We start from the raw sequence: 22,281 nt of genomic DNA, 5'->3' as shown, positions 1-22,281 counted from the left end.
GACTATGCGGGGGGGTGCGACGGAGAGCCAGCTTAGGACCAGCGGCGAGTAAGAAACTCAATTTTGAACAGATCGGCTCTGAGTCAAATCTGTTGGGTAAACTCCAGGGTAAGGACACCCTATTCGAATATTCATCTATTGTGTGCGTAAAGGTCTGAAAATATTTGAGTCAAGTGTAGGGGGAATTACATTGATAATATAAACCTCGATCAATTTTAAAATATATAATAATATAATATATTATGTATCTATTATTTCAATTGATAGAAAAAAGTCCAATTATGAAATAAGCTTCTAATATGAGATAGCGGAGTTTCTGCTAAATTAATAGACATCATCTGTTGATTCCATCGTGAATTTATTGCCCTTGGAGTGAAATCTGTTTAGGGGAAAATTGATTGTTAGATCGTGTAATCGTTGCGAGACAAGATTTGTAATTAAATTTGGATGTTGAAAACCTGCTATCTCATATTAGAGTATCTCATAATGGAGGACTTTTCTCTATATATTATGTTTGTTATTGCTACAATATATAATATTTATATTAAATATATTATACACATATATTATAATTACAACACAATTGCACGTAAATTAATCATATTTTGAAAAAATTGTATCTTTTTCCCGTGAGTTGCACTTTACTCGCTCGCGATCCCAAGCTGACCGTTCCTTCGTTCGCGATAACACCCCACGGATCCGCTATCTAATGGCCGCCGGGCGGCCTTACCGCTTTCACCGCGGCGAAAAATCGCGGCGGAAATTTTACACGTTATCGTACGGCGGGGACGGGATGGGATGCGAAGGTAACAGGCTATAACGGGATTAACCACGGTTAATACCACAGCCATTACCATCTCCGACCCAGACGTTCGCCACTTTCCGCCATCCTGGAAGCAAGTTCCTGGGCTCGATTAATCGTCAGTGCCGATTACCGGCTGTCGCAGTTCACTCGCGCCATTAATTTTCCACCGTTACGACGGTTGCGGGAAAACATTTGCGTATCACGAGCGGAACGTGATGTGAAGAGTGCTCGCGCGTCGTTGCCCCCCACAATTTTACACCAACTTTTTCCTCTTCCACCTCGTCCCTCCTTTTTTTATCGGGTCCCAGCAACTCGATATAACCCGTACAGTGCTTACGTCATCAGCGCTTATCGGGTTCATCAGAAGGTTTATTCGTTCTTTCCTCGTTCATTAACGTGAGAGCCACGTGGGCGAAAACGACGGAATTCCTCAGGTCGATTGAAAAATATATCGTGTTTTATCAAGTAATTCTAAAATGCACTTGCGCAACATGGATAATGATTGAATTAGTGCGAACAGCAAGGGGACATATGAGACATTTTGGCCGAAATTAAGTTAATGGATTCCTGATGTAGTTTAAAACCAAAATATTTACTAAATTTTTATAATAAAAACTTACTTAAGGAGCCCCCTCTTCTTATGGGAAATATAAAAGCTACTGTGAAACTTTCCATGTGCTTATAAAATAGTGTCTTTTGTTTTTCTTAAATATATTTTGTCACATGTATTCTTTCTAACCGATTCGATTCTCCAAGACACTTAAAGTACCGCTTGGAAAAGAATGTGGAAAGGAGAGAAAAGGATATTCTCTTATAATCGAGACATTACGTTGATTAAATTCGTTCGACAAAGCCCATTTTTTATTTTCGCTCTCGCCCGGTGAAAGAAAAGGAGAAACGATGGGTCTGATAATATGCGCGTGACACACGATCGTGAAATGTCGCTCTTTCATTCGCAAGGACTTCGTGGACTTTCCGCGAGCCGTCAAGCACGTGAATCTATCCTGGTTGGAGGAAACTGCGGCACGGTCGAGGAGACAGGACGAGGTCCCGCATGCGGTCCAGTTGGCCGGCGATTATTGCGATTGTCCGTGCATTCATCGATAACGCAACAAGTATACTCTCGTACGTACGATTTGTATGCATCTTTGCTTCGCAAATGTCTTTTGTAAATGTTAATTAAATATGTAAATTTGCTACAAAGCAAATTATAAACGTGTCCTGATAAAAGCAAAAAGTGGAATTACAAAGCAAAAGTAAAACATACTCTTGTTCGATAATGAAATTATTTTCTTCGTTTAACTCTTGCTTCCTTTTCAAGTAAAGTATATATATTTAAGCAGTTTCGGAAAGATTCTGCCAAAGATTGGAATCTGTTTGAAACCAATAATTGCGATAATCTTATTAGAGATTAACAAGAAACACAAGAAAATTGTAAACAACTAACGAGTATGGAGAACATCTGCGCTCTCCGTACGATTAAGCGAATTATAAGCAGACTCAATTTGCTAAGTGGCATTTGAACTATTAAATTGCGCGAGAGTGCAAATAAGATAACAATGCGGCGAATTAAATTCACGTACCGCGACATCGCCGGGTTGATCGCATGTAGGATCAATCGGCAGGGAGAGGTAAGAAAGTTTATGCGATCGAGGGGCCAATTACAACAGTTTAATCATTCATGGAATTCTGTGATGTATACAGGAGAGACACATTGATAACAGGCAAATGAAATTACGCATTAATTATATATATTTATATTGTATGATATGACGAATAGCGTTAGATGCTGGTCGGTTTTAAGTTTAGAGCCGAAAGAAGAACAAGACTTGGCACGTGATCGTTCATGGTATCCTTTGATATGTATTCTGCGATTATACACATACAATCCATCCGCGTTTCCGTTATTAGACGTCGTTGTAATTTCATTATCGGTTCACCGCGATTGAAATTATTTTTCGGAATATCTTGTCTCTTCGATCTTTCCTTTCGCGCGCTTACTGTCTTCTCTCACGAAGGATGAGAATAATGCAGGGGGATCCGGAAAGAATAGCCGACGGAAGTGACTTTTGTAGCTACTTTAAATCTTGAAAGCTCTAAGATCGAACAACTTGTGAGGGGATGAGACTAGGGATTTTCTCTTTTTTTTTGTCTTGCCTTACGCGCCGGAAGGTTCGGGAACGCGCATCGCGAATAAACGGTTGTGAATATCGGCGAGAAGTCAAAGTATTCGCTAACGTTCATATTTTCTTTTTTGACTCTCTTGTCGTTACGTCTTTTATTCATTCGTTTACTTTTAGACGATTGATTTCTGCAATATTTACATCGTATCGTCTTTAACAAAGAAATTTGCGCGTTGACGCTGGCATTTATTCGACACTCCCACCGTCGCGCCTTTTATTCACATCGCTTATTTTCGCGGCTAATTTGTTTTTGCAATATTAAGGTTTTCGAGATTTAATCTTATAAGTTACGTGGGGTGCCCGAGAGAATCGATTTCTGGCGGATTTACTCAAATAATGCTCGACTGCGCGGCGCGGTTATTAAAATTAATTAAATCGTTTTATCGCATTATCAAAGTCGGATCTTTCCGACTCTATAATAATGCCAAAAACGCATTTCGACATCACGAAGTCTCCCGCTAAACGGATTAGTCGCGCTAAATACTTTATAGTCGGGGCTATTACTTTAAATATTCAGCTATTTTGTTAAACGGATTACGTCGCGCGAAGCGGACCAGGATGTGTGTTAATTTAACGGCGCTTAAATCATAGTTACCGTTATCGCTAATAAATAATACCCGTTAACGTCGAATCGCATTGCATTTTCATTTGCGGCCTGATGTTAGATTCCTTCCGCGGGATTCCTCGCGTGTTACGGGGGTTCCTGAACTTTCCGACGGGGACACACATAACAATCTTCTCTTGCGTCTTTTCCTCTCTCTCTCTTTCTCTCTCTCTCTCTCTCTCTCTCTCTCCTCCCCCTCCCCTCCTCTCTCTCTCTCTCTCTCTCTCTCTCTCTCTCTCTCTCGCGCGCGCGCGCCCGACTTTTCCTCCTGTCGTGTCGCGAACCTATTTACCGAAGCAGGCCACCGCGTTCGTGGCACACATCTTCCAGGAGCTTCGTTTGTGCTGTAAATCGCTGAAGTTCAGCTGATTGCGAAGGCTCTTCACAATCTGCTTGGAGAATATGTAATTCATCAGGGCTGCCTCGATGTTGCCGTCGTCATTCACCAGCTGGAACAATTAAAAGTCTATTTACAGTTTTTCTTTTTCGAGAAGCTAACACACTTCTAGTGAAGTGTAAGCCGAGACGAGTCGTAATTTAATTCATGTAGTTACGAAAGTCTTTTCACGTAAATGAGAAACTAGCATAATTTATACTGCTCTACAAATGTACATGATCTTCCGAGAATGGAAGAGCAAAGCAGAAAGAGACAATAAAGTTCCCCTTTTAATTACACTTAATTAAATGAAATATTCAATATCAGTCAATTTATATTATTGTTAAAGCAACGAAATTAAATTGAATTACCTGTCTCGATTTCGGTGTAATTTATTTTGTCACTTTTGGGAAAAGAGAGAGAATTTTGTCGCTTTGTAATATCTAAAAGAAATACCATTTTAAGGTAGACCGAGAACAAGTATCGCAACTCTAATTCATATACACAGAAAAAGAGAATATTCTTCTTTTGAAAATATGTTTAGTTTTAACGTGAACATCTTGAAATGAGACTATAATGCGTTAACCGAAGAAAAACTTACTTGAATGAAGCAATTTTACATAATTCAGTCAAGAAAAATGTATGCTTATTATTTAAGAATAATTTTCTTGAATAAAAAGGAAACAATGTAGGATAGAAAATACCATATGTTCAAATCGAAGATTATGATTAAAATGATTTTATTGTCAAAATAATTATGTGTATTCTAGAAGTGATAATTATAGTAGTATTTAAATAAGACTGTATAATATTGTTGGAATGTAAGATTATGAAATGCTTCTAAGAAGATTGTATAATAGATTGTTACGTAGTTATAAAACAATGAACGCGTTAATTTGAGTATATAACAGTTGATCTGACACTTTTTCTGTGTAGTCGCACGTTTCTTCTTCTTCGGCTACATTGTGCGATAGGATATCTTCGAGAGAGAAAAACATTATATAAATAACCTTTCTGAAAATACGCCATCTCACAGTAGCAATATCTTTTCATCGGAGTTGTCCCAATAATTTTACGGTAAACAAGTAAAACGGACGACAATTCCGATGCGAGCAGAAACGACCACGTGCCGTGGTCCGCAGTTTGACACGTCGCAGTTTTAACGTGCATTTCAACGGGAGAACGTATGTGCGTGAAAACACGATTATCCCTCGTTAATAACCCAATAATAAAAAGCGAACAGCTCACGGCGCATTACAAGCGAGAGCGCTTTTTCGTTAGCGGGATGTAATGGGGCGTAAATTGTGTCGTCGAGGGTTGGGGCGGAGAGCACGAGAGGGCAAACTGTCGTATTTATTGCCGATGGCTGCAGTCGTTTGTAGGTATACGGTGCGATTGACATTTATTTCAGCATTTCCCACTGCGCCGATAAAAGGTAGAGTACGTGTTGCGTTTTGCTGTGCATTCGCGACTCCGCGTTCCGCGTCTAATCCGCGCGCGGATAAGGCCAACCTCTGGCCGAGGGTTGACGAAGTGAAATTGAGAATTATTGTGAAACCGACAACGGGATATATTTTTCTTGACTGAATTATGTCAAATTGCTTCATTCAAGTTTTTCTTCCTTTAACGCGATATAATGGCTACGTTCAGCAGAAAAAGCTGCTTTGCAACTGTTGTAAAATGCATGAATCTGATTGGCGTATGCACTTAAATTCACTCAAGAGTAAGAGACCACACCAATCAGATTCACGAATTTTACAACAGTTGCAAAGCAGCTTTTTCTGCTGAACGCAGCCAATCTCATTTCAAGATTTTCACGTTGAAACTAAACATATTTTCAAAAGAAGAATATTCTTTTTTTCTGTGTATACGAATAAAGCGACAACGGGACACATCGCGGTTTGGATTCCGTCGAATGGGGAAATACGCGTACAAACATACAAGGGTGGATTGAAAAGTTTTGAGCCTTAACATGAGGAAGCATTACTTGTCGTCGCCACTTCAGTACTGCGACTGTACATGTTTTGAAGGATACCTCTGAAAAGTTCAGCCATTTTGGACTCTCAGTTGTTGTACGACAGTCGTTTGTGTCAGTGGATGTTACTATTTTCGTAAATATGGACAAAGTAAAAATTCACGAATTGCAGTTCGAACTGATTGACCACCCCTTGTATTTCCCCAGTGACTATTTTCCTAAACTCACAGTTCGGCTCAGAGGACAGACATTTTCATCGAACGAGGAGGTCATAGCATCCGTAGATACCTATTTTGCAGAGCAAGACGCCAATTATTATTTGGACGGGTTAAAGCGGTTGGAGCATTGCTGGATTAAGTGTATCGACTTAAAAGAAGACTACGTCGAAAGGTAAAAGTGTGTTTGACCGAAAAAAATTGTTTCTATGTTGGGCTCAAAACTTTTCAACCCACCCTCGTATACATCGTAAAGATGCACCACGTTGGCTGCTTCCTTGAGCTATATAATAAGATCATTTTCACACTTTATCGCTATATCTGGCCGTGGATTTCCACAAAAGCCTCATCATTATTGGTGTGATACAGTTGACGGTTTTATTTATCCAGTTAAAAACGATTTTACCAAATATCTAAGACATTGTTAAAAATAATATAAATTAAGAACAAAGTATTACTATAAAATAATACATTAGATTTGTCAAGGTCTGTACCTATCCATAAGAAATATATAACACTTGCTCCAAATTCTAGCATTGTGGACACAGGCCTTTAGTAATAATAGATTTACGTATGTATGTGTTCTTTTACTTTTCTGCTTACATCTGCCTTAATCACAAAACGATCTACAATATTTCGATCTGTGATTGATAGTCCTATTTACTTATAAACACACAGCGCGCGCTAACGCGCGCGCTTTTACGGTCTTTACTTTTTTCTCTTGTACATATACATAACAAATAATTATATAAAAAGAAATATAAATTTTTAAATTTATTTTTAAAAATTTATTTTCTATATTCTCGTGTTTAGTTACACAAAATATTCCTCTGAACTTTATAGATTCAAAGATATTTAAGTATCAAAATTTGACAGAGTGTCAACGCCAGATTACGTCTTCTTCACATGAAAAAAATCTTAATGTATGAAGAAGATCACGAATAAATATAAATTAAAACCAAATAGCGCGCGCAATGCTATTTCCAATAAAGTATTTAATACCAATTTATATTATTATTAAAGTAAATAATTCGATAATTTTTGCCCATAATAAATGAAGATTTGCAATTTAGTAATATACATTTGTATACACCAACTATTGAGGTAAAATCTCTAATCTTAGTAATTAGAATTTAAGTAACAACGATTTTTGTTTCGAAACATTTTCTCGATTGAACAGAATTAATCGTTAATTTAATCAATACCAATAAGTCCGCGGAATAATACGCAAAACGTAGAACAGTCACGGAACAAAGCAATGTACAATAAAATATTAAGTACGGAATTTTCCATTGCGTAGGCAGGCCAACGAATTCTCAACGTTTTTTTGTTGTTTTTCACTCGGCGCGGTGACGTACGATGTTTTTGCGTGCCATCGTGTACCTGAAGGTCGCCGCATCACTCGCTCGCCGAACGTCGAGCCGGCAGGCAGTGGCGAGAGTCGCTCCGTGCGTGCTATTACTTTTGCGTTATCGGTTTCCAAGACTCGATCGCGACGAATGTAGGGATAAAACGCTATCGATTTGTACACCTTTATCAGTAACGAGTAACGTTCCTCGATTATTAAGTTCCTACAACTTGTAATGAGAAACGAATTGCGTGTTGAGGCGACGGCTCTTTATCAACGTACATAGGTATTTCACGAGACTATCTCATTTAAAATATGAATGTGAACCGTGGTACTTTGTCGCGGTTACATCACGTTTACGCACCGCGCTTTTAATTATCTATCGATTTCGTGTAATCCGTTCTATTTTCGGGAAAAGAGAGAAACTTGTGCGTGAAATTTGTGTGTGATTTCGGCGTTCGCGCTGTAATTCGTTCTGTCGTTTTTCAATATTTTCTGCGTTTCGCGGTATCTCACATCGCGTACGGGAGTGCCGAAATTTCGCGCGATCGATGATTTTCGCGAGTTAGTGTTCTGTGAGTGCAACAAGGAAATCTGAGAGGAGGGGGAGGCCGAGGAGGCATCGGGCAACGCGGAGAAATCGGTGAGGTATCTTACATTTTTATGTTATTTGCTACTTGTGCAAAATAAAGCATCTGTTCTGTGTTATTATTTTATTTATTCAAATGATTTGAACGAGGATTCGAATAAGTGTTAGAGACAACATCATACCTATAAAATTTTGTGAGTTATAATCTGACTCTGCATCTTTGAAAAAGGGCAGTGCACTTCTCGACTTAAAACGGTCTTAAATATAAAGTCGGACTATGAACACCATCCTTTCTCGCGACGTCGATTGCCCTCTCGTAAAAACTGCTCCTTTCTTCGATTATAATTTAACAAGAAGACTGGCTCTTTCTTCAAAATTTCATCGCAGAAACGCACAGCACCCATGGCACGGAAATAAAAGCCAATGTACCGAAAAAGCTTGCGAATTTCTCGAATATCTATTACATGAAAAACTCGCGGAACGGGCGAGGAAGCGAAGTCCTAATGCTAAATTGTAAGATATTACAGGAGGACAGCGAGCTTGTCTCGCGTGATATAGATGAGAAATTTTCTCACTTCTCTCTTTTTTCCCTCGCATTTTCTTTATGTAATTGCCACGCTTTATGTAATCCGGTTTATTAGAAAACTTTCGTGCGACGAATTGTTCGCGCGCGCATTCCCCGGGGAATTCGGTTTAAATGTCATACGAGCACAGTTAATGTATTCGCGTACTTAACGAAAATTACGTCGCATAAATGTTGAAATTGGCATGAATCGAATGCGCGATAAATATTCGTGCATTCTTTAAAAAAAACTAAAAAAAACACATTTTTAACTTTTCGAGAAAAAAATTAGGTGTTTGATCAATATTTAGAAAAACATTTTGCACTCTCTCTTGCGTAATTGTACCGTATATATATATATATATCTCTCTCTATATATACATATTATATATCTACAGAGAACAGTCCCCTATTATGAGATAGGCTCCTAATATGAAATAGCGGAGTTTCTGCTAAATTAATAGCCATCGTCTGTTGCTCCCACCATGAATTTATTGCCCTTGGCGTGAAATCTGTTTAGTAATAAATTGATTTTTAGATCGTGTTGTGAATATTTATATCGTCGCGGTATCGCAATATTTCGCCATATTAAGGTAGATTCAGGAGTGTTAAAAAATTGTACCGATAGGCTAAAATAAAAAAATTTGAAAACTTTCTTATGTAGTATTCAGAATATTCTTCAATGTCGCCAGCAGTAATTAACAACGTCAGTGTTTTCTTGACCATACCTGGCATTTTTAATAATACAGACAATTTATTGCGAAAAATATTAACTCGACCAGGGTTTGAACCTGGACCTCCCTACACTCTAGGCGGACGTCTCACCAATTCGACCACTGAGGCACGTGGTAATATTTGTCGCAATAACGGTATAAAGATGTTGTCTACGTCTATTTTTCGACTTTAAACTTTCTTATGTAATTTGTCTACAATCGTTGCGAAAAAAGATTTCCCTGCCGGAAATAATTCTACAAAAAAATTAAATATATAACTGAATTGAATCTTTCAAAATTTGTAGATCGACTTTCCGCGCGAATTAGGATGCGAAGCTATGGATAAACCGGAGGGACGTTAAACCCCGTGCTTGCTGATCTAACGGGCGCAGGAAGGGCGCCACAAAAATCCGATTGTCGTCCACGGTTTATCGATTATTGGTTTGCGACCCGCGGATTTATTGACCGCCGCCACTACTGCGCTTCCTCGATTTTACTTCTCTTCGCGCCTTTCCACGGTCTTGACTTATCCTTACAGATTGGCGACGACAGTTTCCGTCACAAATCAACAACATAGGTTACATAAGGTACAAATTACGTGAGAAAGTCTTCATTTTGTAATTTTATTTTTGCCTATCAACATAATTTTTTAACACTCCTGACTCTAACTTATATGGCGAAGTATTGCGATATCGCGGCGATATAAATATTCACAAACGCGAACGCATTTGTATTCAAATGTATATCGATAAAACTTTGTCTCCTTCTGTTCTATTTTATACGACTACGGCTTTTCTTCGTCTCCCCCGTCAGCGGGAAGCGAAATGCGATTCTAAATTGCGTCGGACGAGTTATTATTTTTTATAAGCGCACCGCGCATCGTAACGTTCGCTCGCTGAAAGACGGAGACCGACGTTGTCTCTTTCCTTCTCTCCTTTTTCTTCGATTTGACGTTGTTCATCGCCATCGGCATAGCGCTCCCCCGTCCTACGTGTCTCCCCACGTCCTTGTCTATCTCATTTGTAATTCACGGACGCGACGCTCAGTTACGCAACGCGCAACGCAATTTCTCCGAACCGTTTATTCCGCGCGTTGCAGATGGGAGCTCGGGAAAAAGCATCAACGTTTTCATAAAGCTTCTCCGCCCCCTTATGTATATCGCGTCGTTGTTTTGTAATGGAAACTGACTACGAGACGCGTCACGGGATGCTGCGACACAAGCGGCGTGGAAAATCTCGCGGAAACTCGTCGGGAAATCGAATAACAACGTACAACGATTTGCCGAACGAGCTGCATCCTTTGACCGCCGGTTTCGCGACATTAAAGAACACTCTCTTCCCGTCGTTTTCCCGTCTCCCTTCTTCCTCTCTGCCTCGTCCACGTTTCCGATAGCCGGTGACCGTAGTTTTATTACGAGCGCGTGGAAGACTCGCAAGGTGGAAGCTTTCAAATCGAACGCGCGGATCGCGAAGGAAACGAAGGAAACAAATTGCGCAATAATGACGTCGAGTCGCGGTTGCGACTCTTACGAGAGCGGCGGATTTTTTTTCCTTTTCCCCCTCTCCCTCGCTTACTTCGCGTTTTCCTCAAAGTCGCGCCAAGAAAGTTCAGAGTTTGTGCAATCGCTCGGATTTTTTAATCCCTCGCTTCAACAAGCGGGCCATCGCGTTGAATACCTCGTTTTAACTTCGATGTTAATAATGTTGCCCGCGCGGTCTTCGTCCGTGGGATTTAGCGGGGACTTTTTCAATTTCAAAGGGACAGCATTCGCGTCAGCTACGAGTGTCGGCTCGTCGCGCGAAGACCCCTGGGTTCGACTTCGACGGGGCGTCCCGGTTGGACGTCCAGCGAAATCGCGACGAGGAGTCCGGAAGCGTCATATGCAAGCGCCAGCAAATTCTCGTCACGCCGTTCGCCGGGATTAAAGGCCTGTGTCCACGATGCTAGAATGTGGCCCAAGTTCTCTCAGTGAAAACAGTCTAGTCGAAAAGATGCCAATATGACATCAAAATCGTTATTTGCCGTCATTGTGTCAAGGAAATATTTCCACGTGATGAAAAATTGACAAAAAAAAAACACTATCTGCGTTGACGCTGTACGCGATAAAAGATCATATGGAAAGGTGGAAATAGATGTCCAGATGATAATTGCAGTGTTATATATAAGAAAAACTCAAACATGTTACGTTGACGTCAAAATGGCTACATTATGATGAGACGGTATTTGTCTTAGTTATTTTCTGGAAAGGGATCTCCGGGGTTGTTTTGCAGCATGTATTGCAATTTCTATATATTTTAAACTATATGTACTTTAATATTTAGTGTATATTTTAAGCGAACGTTAATTTTGTTGTAGTTTTGCATTTATTCCTGTAGAGAGTAATTGTTTACTTTTGACATCAAACATCAAAGTGACAGTCTAAAACATCATCAAGGCATAGGACGTTTTGCAATCAACTTATCATGATTTTGCCATTATTTTGATACTGAAATCTGTAGCCAATCAACTTGCAGCTTTTATGGAATAATTGATCGGCTACACATTTCTCGAAACTTGGACCAAGTTGTAACATCGTGGACACAGGCCTTTAGAGTCTCGTAGCGGCGATATCCGTTTCCGATCGTTTTTTGGTCTCGCCTCGCCTCGCTCGATTGCAAAGCGACGGAAAGAGGAAAGACGTTTCTGGCAGCTGTCAAACGGACCCCATACCGCGTCCGTTTTGCATGCCCCCGTCATTCCGGTCGGATCGAAAATCCGTCGAACGAGAAAAACCCAGAGGACGGACGGACTTACTTTTTCACTCTTTTGTTTTGTTTTTCGTTGCACGTGTTACGTGAAAACGGAACTTTGACGCGCTCTCGAACGGTCCAGATATTTTTTCCACCGGAAGAACGGTCCTACGACCACTCGCGGGCAGGACAGCCACGAGTTGGCGATTTCGTCAATCCGGAAGCTACCGAACTAATTTCCCGAATGGGAAATAAATCCACAGACGATCTCTCGGGACTTTTGAGTGCTCGCGAATTTAACGTTTCATAAATTTAAAAGTTTCGGAATTCGCGTTGTCAATTCAACATCGGTTTATTTAACTTTCAAGACGCAATTCTAAAGAAGGATTGCTTCTTGAAAATTACAAGTGTCACGTACGGATTCGCCAAGTTCTTTATTAGAAGCGCAAGATGTTGTAACATCTCGAAATCAATATATTTTATTATACGATTAAATATATTTTTTTCTAGAGCGAAATTTTCGCGATTTAAAAAGAAATCCGCAGATCTCTAAAGACTAGAATGGATTTTACACTTACGTTGACGTTGTCCAAAAATCTCTCTTTGTCGATCGCCGGCATCGTCCTCGAATATTCCACCAAGACGAGGAGCATCAATGTTAGAGTAACCGCACTTCGTACGGACGTCATTTCGAATCTGCAAGTAAACGTGAAAAAGGACCGTCGACTGTTAATTATTATGAAGCCAATAATGATAACGTGAATTTGTATTCGGAAGAACTTATTCGCAACAAGATTTTCTCTTTGCTCGTTCGTTCGTTCAATTGGAAAGTCACCAGAAAATAGTATCGACAATCTTGGCAAACTTGATGTCAACAAAACGTTCGGTTGGTTCATTTCGGTGATTTACGTTTTATATGCCTACGTGTCGCGTACATTTTCTCCATGTGAAAAAGCACGTCGGACAATGATCTCGATTGCCGTTTGCTCGTAGTCGAAACTCGGAGGAAAGGTCACGATTTCTAGTGTCTGGTTGTTTTATAGAATCGCGCTAATTGCCGATCTCCAATCAGCGGGTTGCACGCGGGGCTTTTACGTGTAATTAGAGGTCGCGGGACTCTATTGGCCCGCGCGTCTTTTTATGCCAAGTGAGCCTGCGCGGAGCGCAGTTCAACGGCGCTGATTGGCGCTTCGCGGCTGATATTGAGGGTGCGCAGGTCTGGACCGTTAAGCCGGAGACAAAGCGTTTTGTCAAAATTGCCGGTAATTGTTGTTAACATGAGTCTGTCTGTCTCTCTCTCTCTCTCTCTCTCTCTCTCTCTCTCTCTCTCTCTCTCTCTCTCTCTCTCTCTCCCCCTTTCGAAAACAACAACATTAATTGTTGACGTGTGCGGTGACGAAGCAACCCGAGACGCTTCAAGATCGAACTCCAAGAGAAAGAAACTCATGTTAACTGAATTTACAAAGTTTTAGGAATTGAGATCGTCATTAAGAGATGCTCTCCAATCCCTTTATTAGCGACGCAATGCGTCGTCGCGAACAACTACCTTAACATCTTCTTATCGCGCCCCCAAAGTGAGGAATAAATATCTGTGTGAATTCTTCATGAAATGAATTTTAGAAAGAATGGCGGAGAAATCATGAGAGATATGTCTGCAAGAGGAAACGATGGGTCGCGTTTGTTCCCAAATGGTAAAAAACGTTCACCAAGTTGGAACAAGTTTCAAACTGATGCTTCGATCGGTATTTTAATCGAACAGTCTCGAGAGTCAAGCTAAACTCGTAGCGGAAATTGAAATAAGTATACAGATACAGAAAGATCCTGCGTGCTTCGAAGGAGATAGTATTAATCTTTGACGAGTTACATGGCTTTTCTTAGAGCTCGAACTTTGCTTTCTTAATGTTTGTTCGAAAAGTGGATAAATCATTAAAATTATTAATATACAATTTTGTTCTATTTTTTTTTATGTTTTCTGTTTTTCCAAATGACTGAAACAGTTAACGTCACGTCAGTCACTCGAGAAAAGTTGAAAAGGGCGCTGCGATTGATTTTACATCGACATGTGACGTTTACGAATTCGGTTATCATTACATCATTACATCTAATTAAATAATCGAAAGCTGTAAAAGGTAATTAAGAAGAAATAATGTGTTAATAATTAATTATTGTATTTAATGAAATAAATGGTGCGTCAGTGTTGTAAGTAAACAAACTTTGTCTACAAATTTAATGTAGGACACGAGAGTAATCTTAGAGTAAAATGTCGAAGTTCCTTCCGTCCGACGGCGGAGCGTAATGAAAGATCGGCGAAAGGGGTACGGAAATGGAGTATAAATACATCGAGTGGTATGGCGGAGGGGGAGGAGTGCAAACTAAATGAAAAACGAAGCCCACGCGAAACTCGTCGTCTCTCGTCTGTTACACAATCCGCTAATTGGAATGACAAATGATGCACATTATTGGCCACACTGTACGCATCAGATAATTGTTGCGGCCGTCGCCGCGGAGAGGGATATTCGAATCACAAAGCTCCGCAGCGACAACGCGGTTTGCGCGAATTTAATTCATTAATTAGAAAAGGTCATCGCGATAATTCGAACGCGTGATGTAACGCCGGTGGATGCGTTTATCGGACACCGTCTAATCCCGCCGATGCCGAAATCACGATTGACAAAACACGATACGAACACCCGAGGATCCGAGAAGAGGAAGGGGAAAATGGAATTTAAAGTTAGGGGCGTTGAAAGTTAACTTTCAAAGCGACGATGAACCGGAATGCGGCAGGGTTCGATCACAAAAGGATTCTTAAAATTCTCCATTCGAAACTTTTATCTGGCGAGATTATGAAATAAAAATAATTTCATTCTCACTAATAAATTATTTCAGCAAATATTAAGGAATTATAAAATTGTTGAGGTAATGGAATTTTTAAGTTTTAATCGAATAGATTTATTCGAGTCATCGGTGATTTTATTATTTTCTACCCTTATCTTTTGACTTTTTTTTTAAAATAATCGAATCGATTTTATTTAAGAAACAGAACAGAATTTCTTGATGGATAAACAGCAAACGTGACAATTTTTAATAATACAGAAAATTTATTATTAAAAATGCCAGATATGGTCAAGAAAATACTATAAAGTTGTTAATTACTACTGGCGACTTGAAGAGTACTCTTATTATAGTATCAATTTAGTTTATTATATATATACAGATTCATTATGAAGAGATACTATAAAGAAAGTCAAATTTAGTTTCAGTCTTCTTTTATACTTTCCTCTATTTAGATTGAGAAAAGTCCTCTATTATGACATAGGCTTCTGATATGAGATAGCAGGTTTTCATCAAAATGTAATCACAAATCTTTATTCACAACGATTACACGATCTAACAATGAATTTTCCACTAAACAGATTTCGCTCCAAGGGCAATAAATTCACAATGAAACCAACAGATGATGTCTATTAATTTAACAAAAAACCCCTACTATCTTATATTAGGAGCTCCTCTCATAATAGGGGACTTTCCTCTATTATTATAAATTATTACTACATCGACGATTGGCAATAAAAAAAAAACCCCTTTCCAATTCCGTTTTCCCGCAGGTGTTATGTGTCACAGAAGCGACGTCCGATTATACGTGGACCTTTTCTACTGCCACGAGTACAAACGTGCGTTCCAATTTATAAATCCATTTATTACTATTTTATTACTTGTCACGGTTTATTTCACGGTTGCATTATGTCATCTATTTAGCGTTTCAAGATGAATTTCCTCAAAGGCAAAACAATACAAATCAATAACGATTTTAATGATTTTACAGAAGGATGTGATTTACAAGCAAGGGCGAGAAAAGATTCGCTGTACTCGTTTTATTATTTACACCTCATGTGTACCTGTTTTTTCGCGAAGAGGGAAATCTCGTGTATAAGAAGCGCCGGTGTAACCGCATTACTGCGGAAAGTAAGCGAAAGAATATCCAATTTGTCTCCCGTCTGTCCGCCTGACGCGGCGAGCGGTCAAATTATATCGTGACTTGTAAACGAAGTCGGGAAAGTCGTGCGGGAATTCGGGAAATTTACATCTCGGATGTGCCCTCGTCGCACCATCCGAAGAGTGAGAAACTGTAATTAGCTCTTGTAAGGTCCTGTTTCCATTTAATTTTAACTTGGCATCCTTTTAATTTGCCGCAGGTACGACGTTACGAAAATTCTTTCCTACTAAGGTTTCGCATGCACAAAAATGTGGGCGCCATGCAGTTAAAAAATATGCGGTTTACACTCATTTATTACTATTTATTTATTTAGATTTCAATTCATATAATTTAATCCAAGATATTGTAACGGCTCTCCATAAAATAAAATTAGGAAGGAAGAAAGGGCCAATGCGAGCCAACAGCAGGTGTATGTGCGATATTGTCAAATATTTAAACCAATTTATTCAGAATTCCAAACGTTTCGACCCGTTTTTGGGTCATCCTCACAATCAGTGAAGCTGGGTTAACAGAAATGTTACATGGTGTTAAAACGTTAAATAATTGTTGATATAAATTTGGCGAGTTTATACATTGGATTTGTATACCTGATTAAATAAATAACTTAAAATACCACTGTCTCCGAGACATATCCTCTGACAAATTCAATGCGTTTTTTTTTCCTTTGAACTGGTGATTGCCAAGTAAAGAGAATGATTGTTTGTTTAAATATTTCTAGAAATATAAAATGTAATTCGTTGAAACTATTCGTTTGGTAATAAAATTTTATAACTCACCGAAGTTGCGAGAGGACAGTCACGACGAGTGGCAAATAACAATTGACGTTTCTCAAGTTTATTTTCGTATCACTATTGTCAATGTAAATTTAAACAAACAGTCATTCTCTTTACTTGGCAATCACCAGTTCAAAGGAAAAAAAAACGCATTGAATTTGTCAGAGGATATGTCTCGGAGACAGTGGTATTTTAAGTTATTTATTTAATTAGGTATACAAATTCAATGTATAAACTCGCCAAATTTATATCAACAATTATTTAACGTTTTAACATTCTGTTAACCCAGCTTCACTGAGGATGACCCAAAAACGGATCGAAACGTTTGGAATTCTGAATAAATTGGTTTAAATATTTGACAATATCGCACATACACCTGCTGTTGGCTCGCATTGGCCCTTTCTTCCTTCCTAATCATATAATTTAATTACCTAATTTATAAATAATAACACGCGCTCAGATTTATTTTACTGCTGGTCCCAATTTGTACATAATTTATTTCTGCATAATTGCTTTTCCTCGCGGCAAAAGTATAGAATTTATTTAATGTATAATACATTTGTGTAATTGCGTTTCTTCGCGCTAGGAACCGCATGATACAGAAAATGTCACGTCAAAAAGTTGCATGGAAATTCGCGATCTCTATTCATACAGAGTATCTTGTCTCTCGCTTGTCGCTCTCTCTCTCTCTCTCTCTCTCTCCCCCCCCCCCTCTCTATCTTTCGTCGTATTCTCAAAGGATGAATGAATAAATAATCGTGAAGATCTTTTTGATCTCAATTTTTGAAAATAACGAATGAATAAGTAATCGTGGAGAGGAAACTTTTGATACTTATCTCAATTCTCAGAATTTTATGTTTTGCTGTAAAAGCGACATTCGATCATAAAAGTTCTTTTCTACTGCATGCGAATCTTCATTTTGATTTTTAAATCTATTTACTGTCCGTATATGTTCCCTTTTTTCTTCACTAGTTTACATCTACGTAATTATTCCCTTTTCCGCAGAAAATTTGTAACCGTACAGTCTAATTTATGTCTGAAGAATTACTTCCTTTCACAATAAAAACGTAGTTGCAGAAAATGTCGGGCCAGAAAATTAGTTTAGAAATTTGGAAAATTTTAATTTTTGCAGACTGTCTCATATACGGCGTTTCTCTCGTATTCCCGTTAAACAAGTAAATAAGCTGGAAAGAAATTCTTTTCGATCGCGATTTTAATTTAGCTTGCCCGAGTTTCACGTTTTGTCGTACGTCCAGGAAAACGACGTCTGATCATACGAGTCTTTTTCTACTGGCTGCACGCGCGCGCGTCCGCATCAAGACCTCTAACTTTACTTTCCCTTCACACTTTCTGTCATTCTCTCTCGTCCAATTTACATCAACATAATTCAAGGTTTGTCCGTAGAATCGGTGCAATAATTTTTCCCTGCGAAGAGAAGACCTCGGCGCGCGAGGCAACAAGTCGGGTTGGAAAGCTGCGCGGGAATTTGGAAACGCGAGTTTATACCTCGTGTAAACTGGTGTATCGCCTGGTTTCGTGCCCTCGTCCCAAGAATGATACTCGTGAGTAAAGGCCTCTCTCTCTCTCTCTCTTTCTCTTCTTGTCTTTATCTCTCTTGATAGCGTCACCTCGATGTCTCCACGACAGAGTGACCGCGCTTGGAGCACGCGACCACTTTATACCCCGTGCTGTGCTGTCGGCGAACGGTGGTGGCGGTGGTAGCGGAAAGCCACCCCTTCCCACACAGAACCCACGCTCCCTCTCCCCCTCCCCCGCTCACGGTACTTCGATAGCACCGTCTCTACGTCTCTGCCAAATGCAACGAGTTACACTAAAGCTCTTTTCCATGGAATTAGGAAAAAAAATTTTTCGAATGATCCACAGGCATCCTTTCGTAACGGCAACAATTTTCCGGGCGGTCCCAATAGCCGCGTTCGCCTTCGGTATCTTAATGGCAAAGCGGAAACTCGAGGACAAATTAGGTCGTTGCTGGATACGCGAATGAAACTACGGGAGAAAATAATAGAGGAGAGATCGGTGCTCGAGGAGAACGTAAGCGAGCTAATTACGAATACTGGTAGAAATCTGATTTTTTCACTCTCCCCCGCTTTCTGTCCGGCCTCTTCACTTTTTAGAAACGTACCGCTGATCCCATGGTACTCCGAGCATGTGTTAATCGTTGTTATACTCTCTTGGGAATGATCACCACGAGTTGTAATACCATTTTACTTTTGCTGTTTCTCTCTCTCTCTCTCATTCTCCCTTTTTTCGTTTAAAAAACTCGATTACTCGTATGACACGTATTTCGACGTACGTACAAGGTATCCCGCGAGCTTTGGATGTTCTTTTGATCGCAGCTTTTTGATTTTATGCTCCGACGAGCTCTCCTCAGCGAGTGAGATTGTCGAGAAAAAAGGGGCATAATACCACTTTTTAATATTGCCATTTCACAACTGTTCGCTTGAAACGTTTCTTTCGCTGGAAATTTCGCGGTCACCTCTTCTTCACAGTGCGCAAAATTAATGGATACTACATTTCATTCCTTTACCTAGCCTTCCTATGCAAAATTCTATTAATTCTCTCTCTTGTAATTAACATTATATATAATAATATATATGTAACGTTAAGCACCAATTGTCATTAAATTTTAACTTTGGGAGGACAAGAGAGTCCGCAAATATTCATTGCCGATCGCAATCCCAATGGGTCGCACTCGAAAATTTATCCCTTTGTTTATTTACTGCTGGCATTGCGGCACGTATTGTATACTACGTAATTAATTTCGAAAAACCATTACGTATTAAAGATGAAAATTATCGTGATATCAAAAACTAAAGCGCGATTGTTTTCTGTTTTGAAGGGTCTCGAATTTCAATATTGGAATATGATATTGGATTATTAATATTAAAATTGTCATACATCGTGTACACGCACCGGCATAAGTCCCTATCCTTGTGAGGTGCATGCACACAACTAGAGTCCCTGTAATTGTGTGCGTGCACCTCACAAGGATAGGGACAGCATTTATGCCGGTGCGTGTACATGAGACAGTCAAGGGGATCGTTTTGGATGCATGCGTGAGAATGATGGAAAATAAATGCCTGAGATCCCGCACATTTCCCTGCGTTAATGTTAACGCCTCGGTTGTTCTAAGTATCGGTTAATTTTCGTACAGTGCGTTCTTCACGTGACTTCATTTATAAAAACCGTTCGAGGAACGATAAACGATCCTCCGATTGTTTAAATCGGCGCGCAGACTCGAAAACTTGAATGCACGGCGTACTTTTCTTCGCAGCTTTGCGGATGAGAGGCGGCGAGTGCGAATTAGAATAAGTTGCGGAGAGGAGCCAAACCTACGCGACGGTCCGGTGCGCTCTTGTGAGAGCCCATTTCCGGAGAACTCTTTGAGCCGCTAAGGCGGCGGAACTGCGGCGTTTATCGTTTTACGCGGTCGCTTCTCGTCGTTGCGCATGCCGGAAGGAAACTCTCCGTCTATCTTTCTCTTCCACGCACAGACTTCCATGTACTACTGGACTGCTACCTTCGAGCTGAAAAGTGAGGCAAGAGTTCCGCCACGTCTTGTTAGGTAAATTAAGTGGTACTTTACATACTTACCTACTACATTCAAGTTCTCGTGTCTGCGTGACGCATTCCTTCTGTGGAAGCACAGACTTCTATATCAACTGTGATTTCTTTCGCAAAGTCGTATCTCGAGTTTACGCAATTTTCGGTTTTCGTGCTTAGACGCTCATTCTAGTCCAGACGTTATAGAAACAATGTATCATAAGTCATGTAGAGAGTGAAGTAAATTTTTATAATACGAGATAGCACATTGTGGCTTAGCGCGCTTTAATGAAAGAAACAACTGATCTGACTTTAATCATCGTTATCTCAAGAACTATTATAAGATAGAGAAGTATACTGTATTACAAAACATTAATATATGTGAGAAACCATCCCAAAGTCCATCCTCCTAAATAAATTCTAAAACTTGCAAATAATAAGATCTAGAACCAAAATACATTTAAATATGGATATTAATATGTTAATATTGGATATAAAGTCAAATATAATATTTACAATTTGTGAAAAGTGTTTGCTGTAATTCCTTTTGAATCTTGTCAACCTTGGTAATGAGAAAAACAATAACAATGAGGAGAGAAATAGAGAAGATAGAGTTTATATTTGCTTGTATCGACTTTGATTTCTGCAATAAAACACAACGCCGTGAAAGAATTGTTTCCTCGCTATCAAAGGTGTCGACGTAAAGTTGCATTATTGTGTGTGTGTGTGGCTATCATTTTTACGAATATTATCGGAAAAATGAAATATTTCAAGATATTTATATACCAAGATATTAGAAAGCAATCTGGCGAATATCGGCGTACGGTACACATTTAATTTATAATATATTCCCCTTCTTTTCTTTTATGTGTTTCTAATAAAGAGACACATTGCTGTTGGTTGATTGCGATTAACAAATCAATCGTAGGCGTTCGTTAATCAAAATAAAAAGTAATATAGAATACAATTGATTGTTGAAAACTTGATTGTATTGATATAATGGAGCTGATATCCCAGAAAGCAAACTTGCAAAGAAAATCTAGCAAGTACCTCTGGGATAAGGATGGAGTTCTCAGGCATTGGCCAATCTTCAAGGTAATATTGCAACCGGAAATTGAGGGTCAGATTCACATGGTCATAGTGTTTGGTGACGGTACGCGATATATTGTATAACTGTAGTGTGTTATTTGCTTTTCTTTCCCTTTGTCGTTTTTATTTGTGTTCTTATTTGTTGGAACCACAGATATGAAATCAGCTTTTATAGTGACAATTATAAGTGATGAGAGAAATACAGTGTACGCCATAGGCGACAATTCCTTCGGTCAGCTGGGAGTGTCATCTACAGAATGTCACACTGCGATCGAGCCTAGAGAGATTAAAATATTACGTGGGCTAAACATAAAGACTATTTATACCATGCACTATTCTATCTTTGCGATTACTGAAGAGGGATTGGTACGCTTGCACATTATTATTAAATTTACGTCACAGTTAGAATATTTCAATTTAAATATTATCAGAAAGTCCAGTCTAAGATTCATAATTAAATGCAAATTATCCTTTCATTGTCTGTAAATTAATTTAATAAATAAATTAAATAAGAAGATCACAATTTTTTGATAAACACGACACGTGGAAGGAGAAAGAGTTTAGTTTTAAAACAAAGATGTCTTTCCGAAGACATATATAGAGCCTAGCGTCCCTCGCCACCAAAAGAACATAGACTGCAACGCTAGTGGCCATTACAAGAACTACAAAATTTCCTCACTAATTGTAAGCGACCTACCCCCACCATCGAAAATTAGAGGCAGTGTCGGGAGACCCCTGTATACAAGACCGTGGTACGGCCTT

General features: G+C 39.3%; 2 protein-coding genes across 3 annotated transcripts in view; one reads left to right on the top strand and one right to left on the bottom strand.

Annotated features, from left to right (window-relative positions):
- Window positions 1-2,090, top strand: part of LOC105561397 (DNA ligase 3) — a 38,062-nt gene extending 35,972 nt beyond the window's left edge. For both annotated transcript variants that reach the window (XM_012011342.1, XM_012011343.1), the window contains exon 19: window positions 1,766-2,090. In XM_012011342.1, the coding sequence (XP_011866732.1) occupies window positions 1,766-1,912 (147 nt within the window). In that variant the 3' untranslated portion in view covers window positions 1,913-2,090. The remainder of the gene's footprint in view (window positions 1-1,765) is intronic.
- Window positions 2,091-3,797: 1,707 nt separating this feature from the next.
- LOC105561395 (prohormone-1-like) lies at window positions 3,798-18,545 on the bottom strand. Its single transcript, XM_012011339.1, has 3 exons — window positions 18,373-18,545; window positions 12,678-12,795; window positions 3,798-4,041 (listed from the first exon to the last, which is right to left on the bottom strand). The coding sequence occupies exons 2-3, from the start codon at window positions 12,786-12,788 to the stop codon at window positions 3,877-3,879; spliced, it is 276 nt and encodes a 91-aa protein (XP_011866729.1). The 5' UTR covers window positions 12,789-12,795; window positions 18,373-18,545; the 3' UTR covers window positions 3,798-3,876.
- Between the last annotated feature and the right edge of the window lie 3,736 nt (window positions 18,546-22,281).

This window comes from Vollenhovia emeryi, unplaced genomic scaffold (assembly GCF_000949405.1).
Source record: "Vollenhovia emeryi isolate VEMERY1.0 unplaced genomic scaffold, V.emery_V1.0 DF939207.1, whole genome shotgun sequence".
NCBI classification, from domain to species: Eukaryota; Metazoa; Arthropoda; class Insecta; order Hymenoptera; family Formicidae; genus Vollenhovia; species Vollenhovia emeryi.
This window is presented reverse-complemented; position numbering and strand designations above follow the sequence as displayed.

Bases quoted from the DNA above. Each gene is read 5' to 3' on its own strand.
- LOC105561395 (XM_012011339.1), bottom strand. From the start codon at position 12,788: ATGACGTCCGTACGAAGTGCGGTTACTCTAACATTGATGCTCCTCGTC. The intron at 4,042-12,677 runs GTAAGTGTAAAA...TAATTGTTCCAG, and splicing joins GATTTTTGGACAACGTCAAC to CTGGTGAATGACGACGGCAA.